The following is an 18,782-nucleotide window of genomic DNA, read 5'->3' on the forward strand; positions in this document are numbered from 1 at the left end:
CACAAAAGAATCTCGTTGACCCATGAAATGATATGAAATCAGTGAATCAGCACTTGATTTTGCTCTATCATATCCATGTCAAGGGTAGGTGACACATGTAAAGAGACGAAACGATCAAGCTTCATCTCATACTGACGTGGCTACATCAAGTTCTTCATTTTTCTTCCATGCTTTCTCAACCATTTAAAAAACTCAATTTTTTTTATTTTATATATAAATGTATATTAAGGATAATTTTTTTAAAAAATAATAAAAATTATAATTATCATATTATAATTTTAAAAATTTTCAATTACCTTATTATATTTTTTTCAAATACTATTTTATTTAACTATCAATTTATAATAAAATTTTAAAATTAATATTAAATAATTTTATAAAAACAATATAATCATAAATATTAATTAAAATAGTCATCTTTCTTTTCTTTTTATACATATATAACTATTTTTTTATAATATAAATATAATTATTTTTTAGTTTGATTTTATTTTTAAAAAGAGAAAATTTTAAAATTTACGATTAATTGAATGGGTTGGTCAATCCTCCCTAACTGAATAGATTAACCAAGTAGATTAGTTGGTTAGCCAAGACAGAATAGCTTGGTCAAGTAGGATAGTTAGAAGATATAGTGTGATATTTTATATCTTAATTAAGTAAGTTTATATTTTAATTAAGTGAATAAATAAAAAGTTTAAACATATTTTAAATATTTTATATCTTGAGTTACATATGTATAATAAAAAAATAATTACTTACCTATATAAAAGAGAAAAAATAAAATTATTTTAATAAATGTCGTTTGTAGTATATATATATATTTTATATATAATTTAAATATATAAATAATATAATATTATTTATTATTATTTTATTTTTAATTTAAAATTATTTAAAATTACATGCAGAATGTTTTTTCAATCACAATTTACAATTAGGGGGTCGGTGACAAATGAAAGGGCAATAGAAAGTACAGGCAATTACTTCACGAGGTACAAGTTCTTAAAGCGTGGTTAGATTATTCTAGTAAAGCAACTATGCATGCTTTCAATATTCAACAGAAAATAGCGTAAATACAATAATTGGATTTTTTCTCTTGGCTTTGAGAGGAAGAAGAAGCTTTCAAGCAACCGGGTTATTCTCTCTTAAAGTTCCATTACAATCCTTCACACTCTGATGAAACTTCCCTCTTCAAATTAGAGGTAAAAGAACATTCTTTTTTGGTGTTGAATGGTGTTTGTTTGTTGATCAGTTTTGCTTGATTTTTATTTTCATAATTTTTAATGATTCTTATGTTGTAGTCAGCAATTGTAAACAAGTTTATGAGTTCTATTTTTTGGTGGGAATTCAAGGTTAGTTTATCTAAAAGCTAGCTCTTGTAGTTTCTGGTCATGTGTGCTTTGCTTTTTTTTTTTTCTTGAAAGCCTGTTTGGTTGCCAGGAAATGATGGAAAAGAAAGAAAGTAATACTATGGAAATTTCCTATTGATAATTTTGAGTTTAAGGATGATTTTCTTTTGACTTGGCCTAAGAATTGCTCTGGATTGGGTTTTGCTATGTTCTTAAGCTTTTGGGAGCTAATATTGTATGAGTCATGAGGTTAAATTTGTTTTTTTTTTTTTTTTAACTGTTAGTTGTTTATACAACTAGATAGAGAGTCATGTTAAACTATTGGTGAAGTATTTGCTTTGGGTGATCATTATAGTGAAAAAGTTTCTGGGTATGGAAATTATATCATACAATTGTCCGCCAAGCTGTCATGTTGTACACTTGAGGTGGAAATTTGAGGAGAGAGGTTCGAGTTCATGCCACTCAAAGCTTACATCATTTAGGAAACAAAATATATTGTATACTAGGATTAATTTCAGAAGTGGGCTCCCAAGATACTGTGATAGTAAACAGTTATTCTTAAAGAATGTTGATCATGGAAAAGGTTCTTATTCATTAAAAACTGTTAAAGGGTTTAAAAAGGTCTGTTCAAAGGTATCGAGTGGAAACTATGATGCATATGTAATTGATGGGGAAGAGGGTGCTGGAAGTATTTCGAAAGATGGGGCATCAATACCAAAGGTTTTAATTTCAGGCTTGCCAGATGAATCCAATGATGAATGTGGTGCACCTATAAGTAGTTGCTTTTGGGAGTGGAAACCTAAATTAACTGTGCATTATGAGAAGGCTGGGTGTGAGAATGTAAATTCCCCACCCGTACTGTTTCTTCCTGGATTTGGTGTTGGTACTTTTCATTATGAGAAGCAACTAAAAGATTTGGGCAGGGAATATAGAGTATGGGCGATTGACTTTCTTGGGCAAGGCATGTCATTGCCATTTGAAGATCCTACTGCTCGGTCTGAGGAAGGAGTTACAACAGAAAGGAAGGATAAAGTGTGGGGATTTGGAGATGACGCTGAACCATGGGCAAGTGAGCTTGTTTTTTCTATGGATTTATGGCGGGATCAGGTTCGCTATTTCATAGAAGAGGTCATTCGCGAACCAGTTTATGTTGTGGGGAACTCCCTTGGAGGATTTGTTGCAGTTTACTTTGCTGCGTGCAACCCTCAACTAGTGAAGGGTGTTACATTGCTTAATGCAACCCCCTTTTGGGGATTTTTACCTAATCCTGTGAAGTCCCCAAGACTAGCAAAGATTTTTCCATGGTCTGGAACATTTCCTCTGCCTGCAAATGTGCGAAAGCTCACAGAATTGATGTAAGTTTTTCTTTAATTAATTAATAATAACATATGATTCTATTTGTGAACCTCTGTACTTTTAATTTGCCCTAGTTGTTTTTCAACAAAGTTCTTGTAAAAATATTCTCTTAATGTTTTTAATCTGAAATCGAAAATTCAGAAAAATAGTTTTTAGGCATATTGGTAATACTATGTTCCCGAGATAAGGCAGTTGTATTTTCTCTTTTCCAATCATGTTCAACTTATTCTAACTTTTTGTCACTGTAGTTGGCAGAAAATAAGTGATCCACAAAGTATCGCTGAGGTGCTTAAACAGGTTTATGCAGATCATTCTACTAATGTAGACAAAGTTTTCTCTTGTATTCTTGAGACAACCGAACATCCTGCTGCTGCCGCATCATTTGCATCAATTATGTTTGCTCCACAGGGACAACTATCCTTCAGGGAGGCATTATCTGGGTAAGTATTACTAAAATCTCTCATTGTGAGATAAAAGATTTCCAGTATTGCATTTCCTCTTTTTGTTGCTCCATTTTAAGGATGTCTGGTTCTTCTAATGGTTAGGTGTCAGATGAATGATGTTCCAATCTGTCTCATGTATGGAAAAGAAGACCCCTGGGTTAAGCCTATCTGGGGCCTTAAGGTGAAAAGGCAGCTACCTGAAGCTCCATACTATGAACTCAGTCCAGCTGGTCACTGCCCACATGATGAAGTGCCTGAGGTACACAGCTTTTCACTGATTAGGATAGCGCATGGTGATGCAGCAGTTATCTTGCATCAGTATTTTCCTTTTTGGCCTTAATTCTTTTCTTTATTTGACATCTGACTGTCGTCAGCTACACAGGTTGTGAACTATTTACTTCATGGGTGGATAAAAAATCTGGAGTCCAAGGGTTTAATAGCACTACCTCTGCTTGATGACATAGAAAGCATTCAGGATAGCATTGCCAAGGACTTGGAATTTGTTAGAGAAGGATCAAAAAAATCAGTAAGAGTACAATTCCATGGTTCCAAGTTCTCAATCTGGAACCGGATTCTGTCCTTTATTACATCTCGGCTTGATCACTGACACAGAGCTTAGTTTTAGTTTGCCAAAAGTTATGTGAATTCTTATATGTTTTGTATTCTTTTGATGTATCATAGAAAACATAGTAAATTTTGATTAAATGATTCATTATATTAAGTTTCTGAAAGTTCTTCTGTCAGACTTGGAAGTTGAAACTTACTGTTTCAGTTACTAAATATAACATCATGTTAAGAAGAAACAGAAGTTCTTCATAGATTGAATGTGAGCATATAAGAAAGGAATTTTTGTTATTTAAAATGAGGAGAAGCTTATATGCTTGAAAAAATTTTACATTGTTGAATGGTTGGAATCGTCTTTTGGCCAATTTATTAAGCTCTAGAGCCGCTCACTCCCCTTACTTTCTTCCAAGTAATTTCAAGAAAACAAGGTTAGAATTACAAGTGCCACGCCTATTTGAATTGTGTAGTTTTAGCGCACACTGCACACAAGTTATGGATTTTAGTAGAGTTAGACTTGAATAAATAAGAGCTAAATTTGATTTGACTTGAAGTATTATATTTGAATTAATCTGAACTTGGCTTAAAGTCTAATTCTTAGTTTGAGTTTGAATTCAATTTATTCTATTTTAGTTTCAACCCATTTGAACAGCGTCTAACCCTACTTACAATATTTAATAAAGAAAAAAAACCAACTGATGCAAAACCAGTATAACAGAATTTTAAACGAGCCGCCGAGGTTCAACGTCAACGGCTATTTGGGTTATGAACGAAACCATATATAATCAGAATTGAAATAAATAAAAAACCAGTAACGACAGAGATGAGGCTTCTCTCTCAAACTTTTCGATCCGTAAAACTTTCAAACCCTAACCCAGCGAAACCATCATCTTCATCAGCAACATCAAGAATATTAAAATCCCAGTTACAACCGAGTCCAAATACGAATTCTAAATCAAGATCATGGTGTGTGTATCTCATTGTCTCTACCAACACCCCTATCAAGACCTACGTTGGTGTCACCACCGATTTCTCTCGCCGGTACGCTTGATTCATGTGAAAATTTTGAGAAATTACACAAGTTCGTCTATCGGAATCTATTTGAGAGCTTATCAAAATTGGGCATCTGGGCATGATTCAAATGTTTGAATTTTTCTTTAAACGGTCGGATTTTTATTTGTTTGATCGGCTAATCTGCATGCTAAACGTGCTTTGTCTGTTGAGATTGAGTATTTTGTCAAAGTCTAGGTATATGTTTACCTGAGTCAAATTGGATCAAACTGAGGTGATTTATTGTTATTTAATGGCTGAATTTGTAACAACCTAGGACATCCCACATTGATTGGGAATATAATATAAGACTGCTTAAATAGCCTACCACTCCTATATTGTTTGGTTGGTCTGAATGTATTTTCTTCATCTTTTATGTGCTGTCTTCATTGTATTATTCAGTAACTTAAGCATGATAAATAAGTCCTGTACTCTTTGCAGCTTGAAACAACATAATGGTGAACTAAAAGGTGGTGCTAAAGCATCCCGTGCAGGAAGACCATGGGTTTGTGCATGCTTAATTCGAGGTTTCTACGGCCAAAGTGAAGGTAATTCCACTTATACATCTGTTGCCTTGAAAGATTGTGTTTTCCCTTTTTGTTTGATTAATGGAGAAGAAGGAAGTTCCTTTGAATATGTTGATGTTAAACAATATAGTTTCTGTGAAGTACTCATAGAGAAACACGTTTATTGAATTAGAATGCTGCAGCTTTAAATGTATCTGGAAAATATCTTTCTGTGCTTTCCTTGTTTATATTGCAGTGGATTCTTGGAATTTTGTTGTCTTCAAGTTCCCTATTTGATTTGTTCCAACAATGGTCTAAATAGCAGATATATTTCCAACTTTTTACCCTAATATAAATTCAGCATCCACAAAGCATAAGAGATGTTGGATATGTACGAGCATCCTACATTAATTGAGAATGATAACAGGAAATTTATTAAATAATTTATGAACTCTTAAACTCTCAAGACATATTTTAAGTTACAAAGCTTTAAAGCAAAATGTGATAGATTATCTGTCCAAAACAAGTCGGGCTATTGGACTATGATGTTGCAATCTCACATATGATCACCTTTGTTCTGCCTTTCTTTGTTTTCTCTTGGAATTTCCAAAACTATTTAAAGAATTACGTAGTATCAGTTACTCCCTTTATAAAGTCATCTTTTCCAGTTATTCATAAAATTATTTGACATTGCTGATTGCTCTGCAACACCATTTTAAGGCTGCTACAGTATATAACAATGGAATTCCTTGACCAATGGTTTCCCATCGGTGATAACCATGAATGCAGCTCTATTGAACTGTTTGATGATTATTTGCAATTTTTGTGCCTTTCCCTGAAATCTTTTGCTCTAGAGAATAGCTGAAATCTCCATTACTTAGTCACAAACATTAACAATGATTAGGACAAGAGTAAAAAACAATTGCTTTAACATGACGATCACACAGTTTTATTATCGGAAACTTTCTAATTCATGTTGCTTCTTGAGGTTCTATAAATTCTTATGAATGTTTCCTTGTATCATTTATGCAGCTTGCGAATTTGAATCAAAATGGAAAATCTTCTCACGGAAATTGCCACGCAAAAGGAATCGTGAAGACACAATGAAGCAGAAGAATGATAAATCACTTCCACTGCTGCAACACAGGCAAGCAGCTCTAAATAGAGTGAAAGCATCTCTTCATTGCAGTCACTTAGAAATTGATTGGCAATTGAACCCTTTCTAGATTGTTGTAAATAATCCCGGATGTATGCTAAATTAATGAGAAGTGTATAATATAGGGTAAAGGAAACACCCATCTCCATCATTCCTGTACACAGTATTAATCCTATATATCTCAATAATGAAAAAGCATGTATTATCAAATACTAATTCAAATGTGACTAGTCTTTCTTCATTAAGGATATACTGGCGCAGCTGAAGGTGTGTCTGTACTTTAGAATGTCGAAACTGGCTTCTTGTTCCTTTGATTTGTGGCAACATGAAGATGTTGTCCCTCTAGATCATAATAACACTGCCAAATTTTTTATTGTATTGCGAGTTCATTTCATCTTTGAATATACTCTGGAACTCTACAAGATGAACATAAGTTCAAAGAAGAGTCATTAATATCTTGTTTGAAGTGACTTGACTGACGACTTGAAGTCCCGATCTAGTAAAGCTTATCTCTGGGGCCCAAATAAGTTGTTAGACTGGTTCTGAAAACTTAAATTAGGGAGAGTTCGTTCTCGAAGGCTCAGATAAGAGGGAGGTTTTCTACAATTATTCTCCATTAGCTTAATTTTGAAGGCCCAATTAAGGAGAGTTTATTGTTGGCCTGGATGACGAGGATAATGTTGGGTTTGGTTGTGAAAAGTGTCGAATTGATAATCCAATGTGTGAGGGGAGGACCACATTAGTTCGAGGCGATGAGAGAAAGTCTTATCTCTTGAAACTAGTTTTTGGGTGAAAGAGATCCAATAACATTCGGCCAAGTTGCATTCCGATTGCGCCAAGTCCACCAACGTCTTTGTCATTACACACATTTTTGGTCGTTCAACAAGTCTGCAACTAACTCATCAACCATAAAAATCGCAGTTTGCAACTATCTTGTCAACCATAATATTTCCAACCATAAAATCATTGGTAAAACACATACAATCTTCAACTGAGACCTATCTCCAATCATAATTTTTCAAATGAAATAAAATCCTTTCAATCTTCCACTCTAAAGCAACTAAGCTAATTGGTAACTAGATTATCAGTAAAAAGACACTTTCTATTAATAAATCAAAAATATCAAATCCCTCGTGACTCAGGTTAGATTTGATCTGGGTTAAGTGTCATTAAAGAATTAGAATTCAAAATCAATTTAATTTTTGCAGGAGTGTTGGTCCATCATCTCACCGATAGAGTTTGACAAGATTTTATATATACACATATACACACACGCACACATTATTATCACAATTTTTTTTTCTTAGGCTTTTGTAAGTTAAAATATGTATTGGTAGTTTAAAAAATTATAATATCGGTAGATGTTTGTAAATGTGGTTCAGCTTTTAAACTTTACAAGTTAAAATAAATATTATTAATTTAAAATATCATTTCCATGTTACATAAGTATATGATTTAGGATTTAGGTCCTATTCCATACAAAAGGATTATAATAATTTAGATATTATTGATTTTTTATTATTATTCTTTGCACGTGTGATTGTTGTAGAGGCGGTTGAAAGAAATCTAGAAAAGCATAGGAAGAAATTGTTTAATCCTCTTTCACCTTTCTTCTCAAATCACATTTCACAATGTTTTAATCAATGACCCATTGCTTTGATATTAAAAAACGGCCAAACGACTATTTCCCACCCAAGGTTTAGCGTTTTCTCAAATGTCCTCCCTTTAACTATGAAAACACCAAATACTCACTCATGACCGATAAGATTTAATAGAACCCTAACGCCTAAAAATTTAATCTCATTTTCCCCTCTAAAAGTTTAAAAACTAATATTTTTTCTCTAAGCTAAGTTTGAAAAGATTGCATTTTCCCCCCTAGGGTTTATTTCCAAACCCTTCTCCGTCGCTTTCTCCGGCGTCATCACCGGCCGTCTTCCCCTCTCAACGGTTTCTCTTCCACCGACGACCCCTCTCAACTCGATCTCAACACATCCGATGCAGAGAAAAGCTGTCTGGGAAGACGATTGTCTTCCCAGATGAAGACGACTCGTCTTCCCAGAGGACGACGAGTCGTCTCGTCATCTTGTCTTCGTCTGGGAAGACGTCGTCTTCCCAGACGACGACGACGACTAGGAAGACGAAGAACTTCGTCTTCCCCGACGAAGTTCTTCATCTTCCACAACTTCTCCGACTCCGATTGGAAGTCCAAATGGGAGGAAAGAGATCTCCGGAAGGTGAGGATGCTTCTGGAGGGAGAGACCGTTGGCAATGCTTCGGGAGGGTGAAACTGCGATTTTTTAAAACTTAGACTGGGGGGGAATTTTAGTTTTCAAAGTTTAGGGGGTAAAATATATTCTATTTTAGTTTATTTTTAATATTCTAGAGAAAATGACGATTTTATCTTTATCACCATTAGAGTTTTGTTAAATCTAACCGGTCATGGGTGGGTGTTTAGTATTTTCATAGTTAAAGGGGAGACATTTGAGAAAACGCTGAACCTTGGGTGGGAAATAGTTGTTTGGCCTTAAAAAACAAACAATAATAGAAAAGAGTGAGGAAGATTCCTTCACCTTTAACAAAGTTTTTATTTTTCATGTTCTGATTTTTGGCGTTATATATGTGTTCATACATTAAAAATATCTAGCTCGAGGATTTTGACCTCCAGCCGTGGTTTTCCACAAACCATAAAATAAAAGTTCACATTCTAGAATTTCCACCATGAAATTTTGTTTTGTAATTGGAAGTCTCTCCAATGGCCTGAAAATTTCAGTCTCAGGCAGCATCATTCCAACCAACCCACTTTAGACTTTGACATTACTATTGGGCCAAAATGACTCATTTTCCACCCTTAAAGTTTAAAAAAATCTAATTTTTCACCTATTTTCCACTACTTCTATTACAAAAGAAAATTTGCATGAAAGGATACAAAGGTTATTTTGCATAAACATTTCTCTTGTCCCTTTATTCTTTTTAGTTTCTCTTTCTTGATTATTCTTTTTATTTTTTTTCTCTTAATCTTTTTATTTTCTTTTTACTCTATCTTTTTTTATCTTTTCATCATTGGTTATCTTTTTCTATCATTAGTTGTTATTTCTTAATCTAGTCTCAATTGATTTTTCAGAGAAAAAAAATTATATCGAACAATGTTATTGTCTCTTTTATCATTGTAAGTGAGGATATCTCATCTTCCTCTTCTATTTGTGACTATAACTTGCCTCCTTCCTTGTTAACGTCTTTTTTTGTCATCGTCAATGTTCCTTTAATAATAGCCTTTCTCTTACCTATGAGCAATTTGAACTTTTTTTTTTTGATAATTGAAATGTTTTTTTGAGGTTTAAATGATAAATTTTTAAGTAGATTAAAACTTTTAATTTTCTCAATGCTTTAAGCTATAAAATTTTAAATTAATAAAATTATGTATATATACTTTTAGTATATAAATAATTATATATATTTAATTATATAATAATACATATAAATATAAATATATTTGTATATTAAAAATAATAGATATAATATTACTCATTTTAAATTAATAAGGATACATTAAAAATTCGCATTTGTATTAAACGCTAAGAAAAAATTCATATAAGTCCAACAAATAAGACAAAATCACGAAGTGGTCATTTTTGAACAATTAAATGGAATTTGTTATAGACGAGGCTGATAGATAAAAATTAGATTTTTTTAAATTTAAGGTGGGCATGATCATATCATCAAAGTGTGGGCCATTCAATGACATGTACTTTAATGACACCCTTCCGTATATGGGAAATGTACCGCCTCATTAAAGCATTTCTATATTTTCATGTACGCATGTGTCTGTAATAACTTTAAGACTTGAGAGATGCATGCACATTCCTGATCTTGTTCTTCTGGTTCTCTGCTTGGACTGTTTTGTCAGCCGCAGACGTATTAAGATCTGAAATAAACAAGATTCATGGAAGGTGGTGAGAAGGAGATCAAAAACTTTGTCAAGGTATGGCTTTCTGTCGCCTTATGTTTATGCTACTGTTATGGCATTGGCAAAATGGTTCCTAAAGGTTCAAAAAGACTGGTTTTTGTGCTACCAATTGTGGCCTTTTTTCTGTATCTTCCTCTCTTTCTTTCTTCAGTTCACCTCTTAGGCATCACTGCTTTTTTCATTGCTTGGCTTGCAAATTTCAAGCTACTGCTCTTTGCTTTCGGCTTTGGTCCCTTATGTTCAGATCCATCCATCTCTCTCCCTCTTTTCACGGCCGTCGGTTGCCTCCCCATCAAGATCCAACACAGCCCACCTCAAAATGGCCATAAAAAACAAACCCCATCTCAGAAAAATCCTGAAAATGGTAAAAAACAAGGCCCTTTGAATTATGCAATAAAGGCTCTACTTTTGGCTGGTTTTGTCAAGGCTTATGATTACAGCGACCTTATGCACCCAAAAATGGTCCTTCTTCTCTACGCTTTCCATATCTATTTCATGCTTGAACTCATCCTCGCCCTGAGTGCAACCATGGCCCGAACCGTCCTCGGACTCGAGCTCGAGCCGCAGTTCAATGAGCCGTTTCTTTCCACTTCTCTGCAAGACTTTTGGGGGAAAAGATGGAACCTTATGGTCACCAGTATCCTGCGCCCTACCGTATACAAGCCCACCCTCGATTTTTTCACACGTGTCGCCTGTCGGAAGTGGGCTCCACTCCCCGCGGTTTTCGCGACTTTTGTGGTGTCCGGGTTAATGCACGAGCTTCAGTTTTTCTACTTGGGCCTCCGCCGGGTGAAGCCCAATTGGGAGATTACTTGGTTCTTTGTTCTTCATGGGCTTTGTTTAATGGCCGAGATTGCCCTAAAGAAGGCCGTGACTGGTAAGTTCCGGTTGCCGAGTTTGATATCGAGGCCATTGACGGTTGTGTTCATGATGTTCACCGGCTGCTGGCTGTTTTTGCCACATTTTTCCCGGTATGAAGTCGATGTTAGGGCGTTTGAAGAGTATGCAGCTTTGGGAGCATACATGAAGAATGTGAGTCAAAGTATAGTTAGTATTTTATAAGGCAAAATATGACATTTTGAGTAATTTTGTTTTTAGGCATGGAAATAGGAAGTGGGTATTGTATTTTTATTTGATAAAATGATGTATTATTACGTAATTAATTGATTTTAAAGTAACATAATAACACAACGGCTGATTGAACTTGTTTATATTAATCATATTTAAGTTAGTATCTTTATTTGTTATTTTAGTATTTTACAATTTGAAAACACAATTATTTGTTCATGGCTTCAGGGAATATTTTCCTAGACAAGTGATTAATATTGTTTTTCAAACCCAAATTGGGCGTTGACCCTAAAAGGATATGTTAAATTGACAATAAAACTATATATATATATATATTATAAGTATATAAAATGAGTATACATATATTTTGTCATTATACAATTAAATTATTTTGAATTAAAAATAAAATAATATTTAATCATGTAATAATATATCTTTTATGTATTCATTTTGTATAATCAAAATATTTTTATATAGCATTGTTACATTGGATCAACTTGATTTAATAGCTAGTATGAGTTCAAATATGACCATCCCTTGATGGCAATGTGGGCAGAAGAGAAGAACTCTGATTTCTGAATTACGAAGCTTGTCAAGTTTGAGAGGGAATTGTTTCTACGAGGCCCACTTTTGATTGGTCTAGATGTTGATTTCTCCTTGTCTAGCCCATAATATGTGGCCCTATGCCAATGATCTTTAACAATATTTCTTCAATAATATATTACATGAATAAGGTTGTCTTATGAGAAGTACAACAATGGGCATGAATAATATTATTAGCAGTAGATTTGAATCTAATCGGATTTGAATAAAGGATAAATTTGAGTTTAACTTAAATTGAGGACAACTAGTTTGAGATGCTAAATAGTGATATCAGAAAAGGAAAACAATAACACAAAATGATTATTAGAAAAAAAAGAAGAAAAATCATTAAAAAGAAAAAAAAATTATTGGTATTGATTGTAGGTTATGCTTAAGCTTGATGAACTAAAATTACCTATATTCGAGTTCAACTCATTTGAATGGAACAACAAACCAAAACCCAGAATAATTCGAATCGAAACTACTTTTAAATGTTAACTGTCATTATAGTTACCTTTAGGAAAAAAAATAATAATAATAACTTGAAAAAAGCCAAAATTTTATTAGACTGTCTTTTTGTATGGCAGAAAGAGGATACTGCCCTGTCTTGTTAAAGTTCTACCAGCCTTTTCAGGAAAAAATCAATCGACTTTCTTCTTGTCCTTAATTTAAGCATCCCTTTAAGCCCATGATTAAGTTAATATTAATCACTTCAAATCACTAACTTAATTCCATCTAATTACTGACATAATTAAGCTCATGATGCATGATAACCCACTAAGAAATGCTTCCACAAAAACTGGAAAAAAAAAAAGTATCACCATAGCTTCAGGTTCATGGCTACTCACAAGTACTGAAATCTGATCTTACATGCACAGGTTTCTTGTTCTTGAGGGCATGGAAGCTCCTTTAATAAAAATTCTTTTGAAACTTTTCAATACAGTTATCATTGAACCAACTACTTGTAATGCTTTCAACCATTTTTATGGGCATAGCTTATTATGAAATTTATGTTCTTGTGATGATGGCGTGGTGAAGGATGGCTTGTCCTTATCAATGGAGAAATAAACGTGTTCAAGTCATCTGTGGAAGCAGTTGGATTGGCTTTAACAAAGAGAAAGAAGAAAACTTTTATAATTTCTTATAACTAAATCTATAATTGTTAGGTGTTGTGATCTATTTCACCCAAAAAGTTAGTTGCGGGGCTTTCTCCATATTTATTATAGAGTTTTCTCTTGCACTTATATTCTTTGATGTGAGATAACTATACAATTTTTTCATAATCAGTTATATAAAAAATTTACATTTTCAATTATTAGTTCGGCACTTTTCACAATCTATCATCTGCAAATATTACTATAGGTCTATGATAACTGTTATCTTAAGAGGATGCATCAAGCCCTCTGAGAAAAGCTGGGTAGTTTTTGGATATGAATGACCTGGACGTTTGGTTACCATTGCTCAATTATGAAGCTAGCCCAAATACGGTTGATTTGATTGATTTGAAGTAGGGTTATCTTGAGGGACCTCTCTGTCTCTGTCAATCGTCAATAAATATTCATTTGGATAACTACTTACGTTCTATATGCGTTTTACTTTTTACTGGTCAATTTGTTGATAATGAAACTCCAATGCAAAGATGTTTCTAGCTTCCGATTTGGTCAAAAAGTTAGTGTTAATTTAAAATAAATTTGAGTTATGATGATAATACTAATATGATAATCAAAACCATTTAATTTAACCCTTAAATTGCGATTTGATGTGACTTATCTGACTATACCCAGCCCAGTCAATTTATGATTCAGTTATACCATTTTTACCCTTTTGTCAACTTCTGGTCTTGTAGACTTCGACTTGTTTTGATCTACCAATGATATACACTTTTTCATGGCAACAAGTGGCGTGGCTTGGCTTGGCTTGGGGATTCCACTTTCGTGGGCTCCTGTTCAACACCCAAGCATATCCCTTGCCTTCATTTTACATCAATCTCTCTCCTTTTCATGCACCACATCTTTTTAAGCAGTTTCTTAATCTGACTTCAATCGCAACACCATTTTTTACAGCTCAAGTTCAAGCCTTTAAAGCACAGGGAACCCAAAGTTCCCAACTTTTATAACTGCATAGTGGCCCTGTTCTTTACTTGTTGTAATGAACTTTTGATTTATATATACATATCATCAAAGCAACAAATTATTGCAAACCCATCTTGCAAAATCTCTTATTTCACCCAAAAATCAAATCTTGATGGGGTACCTTTCTTGCAAAGCTGACTCAGCTATCTCTGTGATCTCTACAAAGGCTGTGGCATCACAGCAAACTCAATCCTCAAAAACTAGTCAAAAGCAAGAGAAGCCTATCAAGATCCAGCAGTTTGATTACAGTGACCTTGAAGCGGCCACCAATGGTTTTTCTGACCAAAGACTTCTGGGTAAAGGTAGCCATGGCTGTGTCTACAAGGCAGTTCTACGTGGTCGTCAGGTTGCTATAAAGAAACCCTCTAAGAATCAAGAGATCAGCCTTGAAGTTGATAATGAGATTGAAATCTTGTCCAAGATTCATAGCCCTCGATTGGTGAATCTCTTAGGCTTTTCTAATGACTCTAAAGATCGTCTACTGGTTGTTGAGTTTATGTCTAATGGTACTTTATATGATGTTCTTCATTCTAATAACAGGCCATTGAATTGGGGTAGAAGAATAAGGTTGGCTTTACAAGTTGCTAAAGCTATTGAAATACTTCATTCAGAAAAGCCTCCAATTATTCATAGAGATATTAAATCAGCAAATGTGTTGATTGATAGGAATTTCAATGCTAGATTAGGTGATTTTGGGCTGGCTTTAAGGTGTGGTGTTGATAATTATAGGCTTAGATCAACTCCACCTGCTGGGACTATTGGATATCTAGATCCATGTTATGTGACCCCTGATAGTTTGAGTACAAAAACAGATGTGTTCAGTTTTGGAATTTTGCTGCTGGAGATTATTAGTGGAAGAAAAGCTATTGATGTTGGTTTTTCACCACCATCCATAGTGGATTGGGCGACTCCATTGATAAAGAAAGGGAAGATGGTTGCTGTTTTCGACCCACGGATTCCGCCTCCTAAGGATCCTATTGTTAGGAAACAGTTAGCTGTGATTGCAGCCAGGTGTGTGAGGTCCTGTAGGGAAAGGAGACCTACAATGAAAGAGGTTGTTGGCTGGTTAACTGGGTTGAGTAAATTGGTTCCTCTGCATTCATGGAATGGGTTCAACAATCCATGTTTGATGGTAGAGACCATGGGGCGTCCGGTTGAAGTAAGAAAGACCCCACAAGAAGATATTGGAGGTGCACGTGAGAGTTTGGATATGGTAGAAGCTAAATTCAATAGGATGGCAATGAGAGACTCAAGGAGAGTCTATTCAGACTTGGGTTTGAGGAGCAATTTGATGGAACTCATGGTTGGTACTGATGAGCAGGAATTTCAAGAAGGGGCTGATGGTGTTGAGCCAAATACGAAGTCTGCAAAAAGGGTTTCTAGTTCAAGATTTGGTAGTGGAAGATACATTAACAAAGGCAGAGCTAAAGCTCAGACTCAAGTTAATGACAAAGGTGGCTTTTCCAGCTTCAGGAGAAACTTATCTTTTGGGGATGGTTCAGAATTGTTTTTAAGAAGAGCTGACAAAAAAACTCAGTAGTATTGCTGCAAACATTTGATTCATGGTATCAAGTTTCTCTGTGCATTTTCTACTGTTTGTCTTTTTTTTTTTTTTTTATCCAGTGTTCTTTCGATTGTTAATGTATTGTCAATTTTAACATAGATATAGATCCCGTTGGACATTGCTCATGTCCTCTAAAGTTGTTAATTAACTTATGTATGATAAAAAAAGTCTGTTCTTATATACATAAAGCTGATTCAAAATCCATCAGCCGAGTGGTAATCCAATTCTTGTTCTTAAACTGATTCCGTATTGTTTTTGTATCAATCATTCAGTGTTAAGAACTTGAAGAATATTTTGCTAGATTAACACCTGCTATGCACACTTCCAAACAAGTTAACAAGTTGTCTAGGTTTTCTCTAGGGGTGGAAACAAGCCAAAACTCAGCTCAGATCGAATTCACCCCTAGTTTTCACTTGGACCTGTTCAACTAAATTTATTATTTTGTTATCAGGATAACAAATATCCTGCATTTCCTATCTCTATGTTTGTATTTAGCCACATGTGGGCATGTTATTGAGGATATAGTTTTCAGAAATTGTGGAGCAGATGAATGAATAATCTTATCTCATGAATAATAGTCCAAATTGACGAGAAAAACAAAGGGCAATACAAATTTTCATATTTTATTCCTCAGGCTGGCTTCAAATTTGTCCATTATCTGTATGTTTTCTTGTTGCAAAGGATCAATGCGGATCCTCAACCCATTGTTCTGCAATCTCATGAATAATGGGAAGTGCTACTTTACTTCAATCACACGCCTGTGGACCAGGAAATTCAGTCACAAAGTCACGTAACCATGTTCTACTTGTCTTAGTGAAAAGGAAATGCTAAGGTGGTTGTTATATTCAATTGTGAAAGAATAGATCAAGGGATTTCTTCCACTTTGGATCTGTTATATGGTCAAATGACTATTTCCCACCCAAGGTTTCATACAAACTCAATTTCTCACTTGCTAACTATCGAAAATCCAAGTACTCACTAGTCTGTTAAATTTCACTGTTATTGTTAAGGGTGAAATTGTCATTTATTAAAATATTTAAAAAAACTAAACGTTTATGATATCCCCCCCTCCTAAAGTTTAAAAATCTAACAAATTTTCTCTCACTTAATGTTTCAAAAATAAACATTTTCTTCGAGGGTTTTTCCAACCACTATTGTCGATGACCGAAGAAGGTGATGGTTGTATTCTCCCTCACTTTAGACAAAGACGTGATTCATCTTTATCTAAGATGAAACATCTTTGTCTTCAACTTTCATTAATCGAGATTGGCCAAGAATGGAACATGGATTGATAGAAAAACAGGGAAGGAAAGAGAACGTCACCATCTTTGGTTGCTGGCAATGTGCTAGAGAAACTCTAGTGGGGGGAAATGCAAGTTTTTCAAACTTTAAGTGGGAAAAATTTGTTAGTTTTTAAATCTGAGGGACAAAAAAATGTGATAAATTTTTTGTTTTTTTAATATTTCAATAAATAACAATTTTACCCTTGACAATAATAGATGAGTAGATATTTGAGTTTTTGATAGTTAACGAATAGAAAGTTAAGTTTGCATCAAACCTTGCGTGGAAAATAGTCATTTGGCCTTCTTATACTAAGATATTGTCTTGTCTGTTTTGAACACACAATTAGTTACGATTTTTTACTTTTAAGTTTTATAACTTAAAACATATCTTGACAGTTTAGAGACTTACAAATTATTTAATCAAATTTTTTTATTATTCTCAAGTGATATGGAACCCCTATATATACTTAATATATATTATGTGTTTTATCAGTATGAAATTTGTTAACTAATGTTACATATTGTATCTCAACTACGGTGACCTGTTACAGAATCTAGTGGCATATGGAGAGCTTTTGTTATTTTAAATATAAACCATGCGGCATGGCGACAGCTTTGTTGTTATGAGGTTGGTGACCAATAAAACTTCTGTTACGTAGCCGGTGAGATAATTATGCTTGGTTAAACAAATTGTAAATCACCATAATTGCTGTTGGTGGTATTTATATAATTAGCTAATATTTCATCCCCTATAATAGATCATAATATCTCTCTGCCTGCTTTCTCTCCCTCTCTCTCTCTTTCTCAACGTAAAATTATCTTTTCATCCTAAAAGCATTTAGATTCAAATTAAATTGAATTTGAATATAAATTAATTCAAATTCAATTCAAATATATAATAATCAACAAAGTTGTCAATGAGATTAATAATGTTATCGGTAATATAAATAGTATCGATAGTAAAATAAATAATGTTACCAATAAAATAAGTAATATTTGTCAAAGAAAAATTCAAACCAAACTATCTAGTTGAAGCTTCAAATCTTATGGAGCTAGCTAAGTCCAACCGACTTGATTTAGTTCCAGACTAACTCAAAAAGAAAAAGCATTTGATACCCTTTTAGATTGACTGCTTTGACAATGTCTACTATGGATGATAATGGCACTTTGAACCTTTTCTCCTGTAATTTTCCAAGCGAAATTAGGTAAAACCCTTTTGGGAATAATGTTGTTGTGTGATCTTTCCAATACAATAAACCCTTTAGACCAAACCCAGATGGCAGAAAACTTGTTTGAACCTTCGTTAAGCTTTCTGTGTTCTTCTTGATTTAATTGCCATTTGGACTGCAGTCTGCAAATGGCTAGATAGAATTATCGTTGCTGCCAAAAACTCCAATTACAAAAGACAAAATTGGTATCAATTTACCAAATCAAGAAGAAGCTGGCTCAAGAATTTGCTTCATACTTGAAAATAAGCAGAAAAGAGAAGGATGTCTGTAGTTGGCAGCAACAAGCAGGAAAAAATATATTCTCTTTTTCGCAAATTTCAAGGCTTTTCTAAATCTCAAATTATCTCCATTTGTCTCTTTCTTTATAAATATCCGTGTACCTCTTTAGAAATGGTCAGGGCTATTATTCCATTCAAACAATTTGATCATGAATTAAAATTTCAGTTCAATATTAAGATAAAAATCAACTCATTTATTTATTTAATAATATTATTAATTAATTAATTAATTTTTTAAATAATATTATTCAGTATTCATTT

The 18,782-nt window shown here is 33.8% G+C and overlaps 4 protein-coding genes across 5 annotated transcripts; all 4 read left to right on the forward strand.

The window, feature by feature from the left end:
- The first annotated feature begins 1,027 nt into the window (after positions 1-1,027).
- Positions 1,028-3,891, forward strand: LOC123213936 (pheophytinase, chloroplastic-like). 2 transcript variants are annotated; one of them, XM_044633571.1, is made up of 5 exons: positions 1,028-1,202; positions 1,705-2,704; positions 2,954-3,145; positions 3,251-3,407; positions 3,531-3,891. In XM_044633571.1, exons 2-5 carry the CDS (start codon positions 1,722-1,724, stop codon positions 3,753-3,755), a joined length of 1,557 nt encoding a protein of 518 aa, XP_044489506.1. In that variant the 5' UTR covers positions 1,028-1,202; positions 1,705-1,721; the 3' UTR covers positions 3,756-3,891. The 2 variants fall into 2 exon arrangements, with proteins under 2 accessions (XP_044489506.1, XP_044489505.1); XM_044633570.1 differs by having other exon boundaries at positions 1,028-2,704.
- A 550-nt stretch (positions 3,892-4,441) lies between these two features.
- LOC123213355 (structure-specific endonuclease subunit slx1) lies at positions 4,442-6,796 on the forward strand. The gene is made up of 3 exons (XM_044632773.1): positions 4,442-4,750; positions 5,201-5,307; positions 6,298-6,796. Exons 1-3 carry the CDS (start codon positions 4,533-4,535, stop codon positions 6,489-6,491), a joined length of 519 nt encoding a protein of 172 aa, XP_044488708.1. The 5' UTR covers positions 4,442-4,532; the 3' UTR covers positions 6,492-6,796.
- Positions 6,797-10,229: 3,433 nt separating this feature from the next.
- Positions 10,230-11,568, forward strand: LOC123213351 (acyl-CoA--sterol O-acyltransferase 1). Its single transcript, XM_044632769.1, has one exon. The coding sequence runs from the start codon at positions 10,362-10,364 to the stop codon at positions 11,445-11,447; it is 1,086 nt and encodes a 361-aa protein (XP_044488704.1). The 5' UTR covers positions 10,230-10,361; the 3' UTR covers positions 11,448-11,568.
- A 2,381-nt stretch (positions 11,569-13,949) lies between these two features.
- Positions 13,950-15,969, forward strand: LOC123215002 (serine/threonine-protein kinase-like protein At3g51990). Its single transcript, XM_044635029.1, has one exon. It carries the CDS (start codon positions 14,280-14,282, stop codon positions 15,705-15,707), a length of 1,428 nt encoding a protein of 475 aa, XP_044490964.1. The 5' UTR covers positions 13,950-14,279; the 3' UTR covers positions 15,708-15,969.
- The last annotated feature ends 2,813 nt before the right edge of the window (positions 15,970-18,782 follow it).

This window comes from Mangifera indica, chromosome 4, assembly GCF_011075055.1.
Source record: "Mangifera indica cultivar Alphonso chromosome 4, CATAS_Mindica_2.1, whole genome shotgun sequence".
Taxonomy (NCBI): domain Eukaryota; kingdom Viridiplantae; phylum Streptophyta; class Magnoliopsida; order Sapindales; family Anacardiaceae; genus Mangifera; species Mangifera indica.

Coding starts and splice junctions, on each gene's coding strand:
- LOC123213936 (XM_044633570.1), top strand. CDS start 1,722: ATGGAAATTATATCATACAATTGTCCGCCAAGCTGTCATGTTGTACAC. Junction 3,146..3,250: donor TTCAGGGAGGCATTATCTGG/GTAAGTATTACT, acceptor TCTAATGGTTAG/GTGTCAGATGAATGATGTTC. Junction 3,408..3,530: donor CACATGATGAAGTGCCTGAG/GTACACAGCTTT, acceptor TCAGCTACACAG/GTTGTGAACTATTTACTTCA.
- LOC123213355 (XM_044632773.1), top strand. CDS start 4,533: ATGAGGCTTCTCTCTCAAACTTTTCGATCCGTAAAACTTTCAAACCCT. Junction 4,751..5,200: donor ACCACCGATTTCTCTCGCCG/GTACGCTTGATT, acceptor TACTCTTTGCAG/CTTGAAACAACATAATGGTG. Junction 5,308..6,297: donor TTTCTACGGCCAAAGTGAAG/GTAATTCCACTT, acceptor TCATTTATGCAG/CTTGCGAATTTGAATCAAAA.
- LOC123213351 (XM_044632769.1), top strand. CDS start 10,362: ATGGAAGGTGGTGAGAAGGAGATCAAAAACTTTGTCAAGGTATGGCTT.
- LOC123215002 (XM_044635029.1), top strand. CDS start 14,280: ATGGGGTACCTTTCTTGCAAAGCTGACTCAGCTATCTCTGTGATCTCT.